Raw genomic sequence first — 10,074 nt, 5'->3', positions numbered from 1 at the left:
GACTCATGTGCTACAGATCTTTATGACAGATACTGTCATGGAAAACAGTCTTCAGGATGTAGTGGTTTGGCACTTTGCAGTGTCAAGGACTTCAAGATGGCCTTTCTTTATCACTATTGTTCTTTCTAATGTTGGACACTTTGCACTGAGTAGTATTTTAAGAAATCAACATTAAGACTAACTTTTGCCGTTTCTTTTATCTGCCTGGGTTTATTTGGATCTAAACACTCAGAGTTCAAATTACATTTGCTTTCATGAATGTAGTCGCCTTGGTGTCCTGCAAAAAATAAAAAATAAAAAACAAACTTTACTTACGGTAATACATTCATGAAAATAAGTGTGCTGGCTAGACAACGTGTCTCTCAAAAGTTTCTAACAAACAATAACCTGAAAATGTACTATGGTAAATGTCAATACTTTTTTATTTTTGATGGCCCTGTGTGCTTTAAGGAAAACCGAGGGAAGTGGTAACTGTGCTTTTGTCAATCCAGTTTACGGGAACTTGAGCAACCCAGAGAAAACAGAGGTAAGTGGCAAGGGTGAACTGTATCATTTCACACAAATGCACACACACACACACACACACACACTCTGAACCAGTGTTGCTTGAACAGGTTTCTACATCATAACTAAAAGAAGTGTTTTAGTGGAGTTATTTCAATTGGGGGTAGAAAGGAGTTTCTGTCTCTATAAATACGCTGTGAGAATTGTCCATTTCAGGACAGTTTCAGTCTGCTTGTAAGATCAGTTCACTGTTAAATGGTATTGTGGTCACTGTTTATACTCAAAAACAGCTGACAAATCTGGAAAATATCAGTTTAACCCACAGGGTATTAGTCAGCTACTTACAGTAACTATTCGTTGAATGTCTTTCATATTTTATTTTCAAAAACAAAAGAGAGGATAGCATTCTATGTTCTGTTTAAATTTAGGGTGACTACTAAGGGCCATTACCTGATAACTTAGAAGAGAAAAAAGAAATGAGAATGTATTACATCTTCCTTGGCCCTTTTTGGGACTACCCCTTATTTTTATAAGCAGGGAGAAAATGGCAAGGAAAACCTTTCTTATTCCTTTTTTAGATTTTTTTAATTTTAAGTCATTTTTAGGTATAGTTGACAAATAAAACTTTTGTATGTTTAAGGTATACATTATATTTTATTATAGGTATATATTGTGGAGTGATTACTACAATATAACTATTTAAAATATCTGTCATCTCACATAGTTAACTTCGTGTGTGTGTGTGTGTATGTGCTGAAAACATTTAGGATCTCTCTTAGCAAATTTTGAGTATATCACCCAGTATTATAGTCACATGCTATACATTAGATCCCCAGAATTTATTCATCCTGCACAAAAACTTTGCAGTCTTTGATCAATATCTCATTCCTTTCTTTTTATTTTCCCATTCCTTTCTTAAGTAAGTGTTATGAGAATTCATCTGGATATAAAGTAAGTTTAGTTATGATACACCACTTCCGAATGGTGAAAGTTTTATTACATCCGAGTTTAGAGCTATATAAAATTCACTCCTTATAAAATGAGTATTATAGAAAGCTAAAGATTTAATTATTCTCTTTCTTTATGAAAATAGGTCATAGTTTTTTATCTTGTTCCTGGTTATGAAAATGAGTAGCGAGGTATCAGGTCAGGTGGTTTCTAGTAGTTTAAGAGCCTTGAGTGCTGTGGCTGAAGCCTGACAAAACACTTAACTTTTTTATTTTTGTGTTTTAATCAATAACGATATGATACACACTTTTAGTATTGTTTTGGTAGGAATGAAAACAGCAAGTAAATGATTTCCTAAAGCACAGAGAAAATGAATTTAGATGATTCGACAAGTAAATGAAGACAGAGTAAAAATGAAAAGGTAGACCTGCTTCATGGATAAAAAAACACATACACATTTAAGAAAACAAATGTAACATATCTTTTTGACAAAATAGGATGGTGTAATATAAATATATTTTCATTTTTACTAGGGAAAGAAAATCTATTATTTATTTATTTTTTGAGACAGAGTTTCACTCTTGTCATCCAGTCTGGAGTGCAATGGCGTGATCTCGACTCACTGCAACCTCCACCTCCTGGGTTCAAGTGATTCTCCTGCCTCAGCCTCCTGAGTAGCTGGGATTAGAGGTGCCGGCCACCACACCCAGCTAATTTTTGTATTTTTAGTAGAGACAGGGTTTCACCATGTTGGCCAGGCTGATCTCGAACTCCTGACCTTAGGTGATCCACCTTCCTTGGCCTCCCAAAGTGCTGGGATTACAGGCGTAAGCCACTGTGCCTGGCCAGAACATTTAATATTTTTTATCTCAGCTTAGTTTAACTTTTACTGTCTGAAAGATACACATGAGATAAGGAATTAAAGTGAGATCTTTTAAATTTTATATTTTTTGTATTAGTGCCTCATAAACTTATAGTAACTAAAAAGTGGGTTGGTACGTGTTATGGATTCTCTACTTTCTACTGAGATGGGTTCTGTTGCATTCAGATTTGTACTTCTCAGCAAGTACAGGAAGGGGCCTCCATCAAAGACCCACCTTTCAACCTGCTTTCAAGATGGTTTCCACTGTGTGTGAGTGTGGTGGCACAGTGGATGGCTTGAGAGCACCTCAGAAGTGATTTGTGTTTATTTTCTATTTCGATAAAAGAAAAATTCCTTTTTCATTTTCTGTTTTCCTTTCATTATGAATGGCTAAAGAAGAAATCCTGGCATATCTCCTGACCTTTGTGGCTATTTTGATTTCTGTTGTTTCAGAAACAAATGACTTTGTGTTAATTAAACTAGGTCTACTTTCCCCATCATCAGAAAGATAGACTTCTTTAAGTCTATCTTTCAAACTATGTTTTAAATTATTGGAGAAAACTCTCACATTCTGATACAGAAATGGAGAGAATATTCATGGCAACATCCGTTGGCAATTCATGCCAATATTCATGCCAGTATTCATGGCAATATTCATTGTAAGCAACTGCCACGTGCCCATCAGCCAGCTTCAAGGACTATCAACCGTGGTCATTGTTGTTTCACCTCTACTGCCCTCCATTTCCTCACCCTCCAGAAGGTTTCCAAATAAATCTCAAATATCATTTAATTTCAACTGTAAAGACTTCAGTTGTGTTTTTAAAGGACAAGAACTTTTACAAATATAACTGCAGGATCATACCTAAACATTTAACAAGAATGTCTTGAGGCCATCAAGCATTCAGTGTTCAACCTACCCCAATTGTCTCATTAAAACCTAAAAGGTTTTCTGTTGGGGTTTTGTTGTTGCTATATTTTAAAAATCAGAAATTTTAGAAGGTACATGCATCCAAATGGGTAGATATGTCTCTTAAATCTCTTTTCATCTCTAGGTTCCATTCTCTCTTATTTTTTTTTTCTTGCACATTATTTGTTGAAGAAGCCAGATTGCTTGTCCTATAGAATTTCACACATTTTAGATTTTCCTGTAAACTATATAATTATAGTTTACAGGAAACTTAAATGAAATGGCATTTAAACTTATATAAAATGCCTTTATTTACTTAAAGCCATTGGTTTTGTTTTGTTTTGTCTAACCTAACTATATTCAATACAGAAGGCTTAGTGAAACCAGCACCAGAGAAAGAAGTAGTCAAAATATTGGTCACTGCATTTCCCCACCCCACTAGAGGTGAGGCAGTGGTGCCTAAGTCCTGAGGACCCCAGGATACGTGGAATCTAGGCTTGTGTCAGAAACTCAAGCAGTGTTGGCTGTAGGTGCTGGAAGAAGAGTCAGGGATATTCTAGTTATTACTCCAGTGAAAATCCATTAGGACCTTTGCTGCATTCTGCGTGATCTTTATAGAGGTTTCTTATTTTATTGCCTAAAATTCCACCCTTTCAAATGTGTTTTTCTTCGTCAGAGTTCTGTCTATTCCTTCTCAAACCCATTATATGGCACAACACCAGGAAGCGTGGAGACCCTGTCACATCATCTTAAACAGCAGCATCGAGACCAAGTCTGATCCAACGTGTAGTTTCTAGAAAATTGAAGTCTCCACAATTTGATAGAAACTCATCTTCTACAATGGTAAAAAGAGAAAGGATTGTAAATGCCAGTGTAATTATAACATTTATGAATGAATTTTCTTGCAGAATATAGAGAATGTTTATACGGAATCAGAATCAGTACCTTATCTTCACTGAACATCTGAATATTTTAATAAAATTTCTACTTAATCAAGTTTCTTGTCTTTCTTTGATTTTATCTTTTTTTTAAATCATGAATCAATTTGTTTCAGATTCTGAATATAAAGAAGTTTTAAAATGCTATGTATTTGCCGTATAGCTTAGAAACACAGGTGAACTGACTTGGTATATACACGGGCAGAAATGGACAAATCAAAGAAATCCAAGGCAACATAATCATAAGTTGTTCCAGCACTTGTGATAAATTATCCTCCTATTCTTGCCTTTTTCAAAAAATTACTTAATACTTTTCTATAGACATAAAAATAATGCTAAATGTATGAGTTAAGAAGCTTGTAGCTACAAGAAACTGAAAACTCCCCAAGCGAATGTCTTGAATCATGTGGCAATCATTACCCCACAAACCAAGAAATTAGGAGATGTAGCCCCTCTTAGGATGGTCGTTGTAACACTTCCATGACCCCAATAAGGACCTCATCGGTTGATGAGTTTCACTTCCCAGCCTGTGCTCTCAGGCTAGCTCCCCTACAGGTTAGATGAGTGCTCCATGATCTGCAGCATCGTTGTGTTCGCAGTAAAGTCCAGAGGCAGAGAAAGGCCCATTTCTTTCTGCTTTTCATTTTTTTACCAGCAAAAAAATCCCTTCCCCCACGCACTTCCCTCCACAGCATTCTTCTTACTGGCCAGCATAAACGTGGAGCTCAGGCTAAGCCAATCGCTTCAAAGGCGATGAGGCCACCATGATTGGCTGGAACCCTTTACTTATACCCCCTGGTGCTGAGAGTATCTGTGAAGCACCTTGTGAAGCAGATGACGGTAGGTTCTTAAATGAAATTGAAGTTAGGAAAGGTGAAGGAGATGTTATCTATTAGGCAGCAATCAGCATCTAAAGGAAAGAAATGTTCCTCTCTCTAGTCATGTGCCCTGCAATCATTTCAGTGGATTTAGATAGTATGGATTAGCAATCTGCCCAGCCTTTTCCCTGAAGGGGTTGAAGAGGAGAAAAAGCCGGGAGTCACTACCACATAATAATCTGGGACATTTCTAAGCCGAATAGAAAGTCAGTTGTACACCATGTAAGTTTCATTATTCTATTAGTGCCTTTTGTAAAAGTACAGACTGGCGGGGAAATATTATTTCTCATCAATCTTGCAGTAAATTAATCTCAAATTTTATCTAAATTAATTTTTTGAATGCATTATTCCTTTGCTCTGTATTATCTTTTTCTAATTGCTGGTTTCATATCGACATCAACGTTTTTGATTTCAGAAGTATTCACACAAGGAAAGGTCAGTAGTAGTAGCAAGTGTTGTTCTTGTCCTTGACTCAGTCTGAATCTTGGCATTGTGGGACATATGCACTTTTGAAAGTTGCATTTGTTTTAGCTTAAAACTACTAATGTTATCCACATAGATTCAGAATCTTTGCTTAAGCATACAGTATTCTTTTTAAAAGAATAGGATTAAAATTCAGCTATGGTCTCAGTAAAGAACTTGAGGCTACTACATGAAAAATGTAGGAAAATGCAATTCCTTACACAAAAGATAATGATTATTCTACAACTTCAACTGGCCTGCTTCACAGGGATGTTGAGAGAATTCATGACATATAAGGAGCCCCAAATACAGGTTAGTGACAGAAAATCAACAAAGAACAGAAGTGAGAGTACTCTTTTTTTTTTTTTTTAATTCTACTTTAAGTTCTGGGATACATGTGCAGAACGTGCAGGTTTGTTACATAGGTATACATGTGCCATGGTGATTTGCTGCACCCATCAACCACTCATCTACATTAAGTATTTGCCCTAATGCTCTCCTTCCCCTAGCCCCTCCCCCCCCAAACAGGTCCCAGTGTGTGATGTTCTCTCCTTGTGCTCATGTGTTCTCATTGTTCAACATCCACTTATCAGTGAGAATATGTGGTGTTTGGTTTTCTGTTCCTGTGTTAGTTTGCTGAGAATGATGATTTCCATCTTCATCCATGTCCCTGCAAAGGACATGAACTCATTCATTTTTATGGCTGCATAGTATTCCATGGTGTATATGTGCCTCATTTTCTTTATCCAGTCTATCAATTATGAGCATTTGGGTTGGTTCCAAGTCTTTGTTATTGTGAATAGTGCTGCAATAAACATATGTGTGCATGTGTCTTTATAGTAGAATGATTTACTGCCCAAAGTAATTTATAGATTAAATGCTATCCCCATCCAGCTACCATTGACTTTCTTCACAGAATAAGAAAAAAACTACTTTAAATTTCATATGGAACCAAAAAAGAGCCTGTATAGCCAAGACAATCCTAGGCAAAAAGAATAAAGCTAGAGGCATCATGCTACCTGACTTCAAACTATGCTACGAGGCTATAGTAACCAAAACAGTATGGTACTTGTACCAAAACAGACATATAGGCCAATGGAACAGAACAGAGGCCTCAGAAATAATGCCACACATCTACAATCATCTGATCTTTGACAAACCTGACAGAAACAAGCAATAGGGAAAGGATCCCCTATTTAATAAATGCTGTTGGGAAAATGGGCTAGTAATATGCAGAAAACTGAAACTGGACGCCTTCCTTACACCTTATACAAAAATTAACTCAAGATGGATTAAAAACTTAAATGTTAGACCTCAAACCATAAAAACCCTAGAAGAAAACCTAGGCAATACCATTCAGGACATAGGCATGGGCAAAGTCTTCTTCATGACTAAAACACCAAAAGCAATGGCAACAAAAGCCATAATTGACAAATGGGATCTAATTAAACTAAAGACCTTCTGCACAGCAAAAGAAACTATCATCAGAGTGAACAGACAACCTACAGAATGGGAGAAAATTTTTGCAATCTATCCATCTGACAAATGGCTAATATCCAGAATCTACAAGGAACTTAAACAAATTTACAAGAAAAAAACAACCCCATCAAAAAGTAGGCAAAGGATATGAACAGACACTTCTCAAAAGAAGACATTTATGCAGTCAACAAACATATGAAAAAAAGCTCATCATCACTGGTCATTAGAGAAATGCAAATTAAAACCACAATGAGATACCATCTCACGCCAGTTGGAATGGCGATCATTAAAAATTCAGGAAACAGCAGATCCTGGAGAGGATGTGGAGAAATAGGAATGCTTTTACCCTGTTGTTGGGAGTGCAAATTAGTTCAACCATAGCAGAAGACACTGTGGCAATTCCTCAAAGGTCTAGAACCAGAAATAGCATTTGACCCAGCAATCCCATTACTGGGTATACACCCAAAGGAGAGTACTCTTAAGAGTATTTAAATTTTTCTGCAGGTGCAAGTTATATGCACCCTAAACTGCTTAAAGCAAGTAGTTAGTAAGGTGTTATAAATACAGATTGCAATTCTGTGAAACTAAAAGAATAAAACTGATTTTTCTTATCCAATATGTAAAATAGGTTCAGTGCCCCTGTTCAGTTTTCTTTATTTGAAATGAGATTCAGAAATGAAGAATTTAGTTTTCTTTGCGTCATTTTTCTTTGGAAAACTTTTTGGCATAAGTCCAAGTTTGCACCTTTGTGATTGTAAAAATAGGCAAAGGTGTAAGAAGGGAAAACCAGCAGTGTACAGTGCCCACAATTATACAACCTATTTTCCAAAACATACTTTAAGCATAAAATCATATAACAATAGCAACAAGAAACACAAGTAAGTATGGATTATCTCCCAAATACTGTTCTAAGTATTTCATGTATTTTAACTCATGTAAATGTAAATAACATACCATATACTACTGTAGTAACTAGCCACATGTGGCTATTTAATTTGAAATTTAAATTCATTAAAATTATGTATATATTTTTAAACTTTTATGTGCAGGGTTGTTATGTAGGTCAATTTGTGTCATGGGTGTTTGTTGTACAGATTGTCACCCAGGTATTAAGCCTAGGACCCATTCGTTATTTTTCTTGATCCTCTCCCTCCCCCTATCCTCTATCCTGCACTAGGCCCCAGTGTCTGTTGTTCCCACTCTGTGTTCTCATCATTTAGCTCCCACTTATAAGTGATAATATGCGTCCCCTTAAGCATATTCTGTTTTCTGTTCCCATGTTAGTTTGCTAAGGTTAATGGTTTCTAGCTCCACCCATGTTCCTGTAAAGGACATGATCTCATTCTTTTTTAGGGCTGCATACTATTCTATGGTGTATATGTACCACATTTTCTTTATCCAGTCTACCATTGGCAAGCCTTTAGGTTGATTGTATGTCTTTGCTGTTATGAAAAGTGCTGCAATTAATGTATGCATGCATGTGTCTTCATAATAGAACAATTTATATTCCTTTGGGTATATCTCTCATAATGGGATTTCTGGGTCAAATGGTTGTTCTGTTTTTAGTTCTTTGAGGAATCACCACACTGCTTTCCACAATGGTTGAATTGATTTGCACTCCTATCAAGAGTGCGTAAGCATTCCTTTTTCTCTGCAACCTCGTCAACATCTTTCCAGTTATTTTTTGACTTTTCGATAATGGCCATTCTGAGTGTTGTGAGATAGTATCTTATTGTGGTTTTGATGTGCGTCTGTCTAATGATCAGCAATGTTGAGCTTTTTTTTCATATGCTTGTTGGCTGCATGTATGTCTTCTTTTGAGAAGAGTCTGTTCATGTCCTTCGCCTACATTTTAATGGGGTTTGTTTTTCTCTTGTAAATTTGTTTAAGTTCCTTATAGATTCTGGATATTAGACCTTTGTCAGATGCATAGTTTATAAAAATTTTCTCCATTTGCAGGTTGTCTATTTACTCTGTTGATAGCTTCTTTTGCTGTGCAGAAGCTCTTTAGTTTAATTAGATTCCATCTGTCAATAAAATTAAAATCTAAAATGTAGTTCCTCAGACACACTAGCTACATTCCAAGTGCTCAGTAGCTAAATGTGCCAGTAGCTACTATATTGGGCAACTAGAGAACATTGTCATCATCCCAATAAGTTCTTTTGGTGAGCATTAGCTTAGAACAATGTTGAAATAATGTACTATAAATAGTACAGTAGGCCAGGCACAGTGGCTCACGCTTGTAATCCCAGCACTTTGGGAGGCCAAGACGGGCAGATCACAAGGTCAGGAGATCAAGACCATCCTGGCTAACATAGTGAAACCCCATCTCTGCCACAAATACAAAAAAAAAAATTCACCAGGCGTGGTGGCGGGGACCTGTAGTCCCAGCTACTCGGGAGGCTGAGGCAGGAGAATGACATGAACCCGGGAGGCGGAGCTTGCAGTGAGCCACAATCGCGCCACTGCACTCCAGCCTGGGTAACAGAGCGAGAATCCGTCTCAAAAAAAAAAAAAAAAAAAAAAAAAAGTAGAGTAATCTTTATTAATCTAATTGGTGCTCTGATTATTTCCCAGTATGTGTATTTTAACCAGAAACAGCCAATTTTCACATGATAATAAATTAAAAATAATGCAAAGGATATTGAGCTGAAAGCATATGTACATGAAGTTCATTTCTCACAATATAAATGTGTTATGTCATTCTATTATATCCATATCATCTTTGAATATTCCTTTTTATATTTAGATGGAACATTGAAAAAACTATGTAAGAATTTGCTTTTCCCTTTTTAGCTTCCTGTTCTTCAATCATTTTTCATATTTATCACACTAAGAACTGAAGATTCACGTTCTCCTTGAAATACTAATTGCATTGTGTTTGGCTTTTAAGGGTATGCGTTTAAATAAACCAATTACTATATCCTGGGGAATGTTTTTTGTAGTAAGTAGTCTTAAGTTTCATTCCTATAAATAAAAACCAGGGAAAATTCATCATGAAATATAAAAAGACTGGACTTTTTTTTTTCCCTAATGGCCTTTTAAAAAAAATCAAATGTTAAGTGTATATTTCAATGTCAAACCAATGACAGCTTT

General features: G+C 36.2%; 1 protein-coding gene across 1 annotated transcript in view; it reads left to right on the top strand.

The window, feature by feature from the left end:
• Positions 1–4,217, top strand: part of MALRD1 (MAM and LDL receptor class A domain containing 1) — a 682,931-nt gene extending 678,714 nt beyond the window's left edge. The window contains exons 39-40 of the mRNA XM_012499583.2: positions 451–526; positions 3,898–4,217. Of these exons, the coding sequence (XP_012355037.2) occupies positions 451–526; positions 3,898–3,999 (178 nt within the window). The 3' untranslated portion in view covers positions 4,000–4,217. The remainder of the gene's footprint in view (positions 1–450; positions 527–3,897) is intronic.
• Positions 4,218–10,074: the final 5,857 nt, after the last annotated feature.

The sequence above is a fragment of the Nomascus leucogenys genome, chromosome 9 (assembly GCF_006542625.1).
Source record: "Nomascus leucogenys isolate Asia chromosome 9, Asia_NLE_v1, whole genome shotgun sequence".
NCBI classification, from domain to species: Eukaryota; Metazoa; Chordata; class Mammalia; order Primates; family Hylobatidae; genus Nomascus; species Nomascus leucogenys.
Note: the sequence above shows the minus strand (reverse complement) of the source record. Positions and strands in the feature narration are given on the sequence as shown.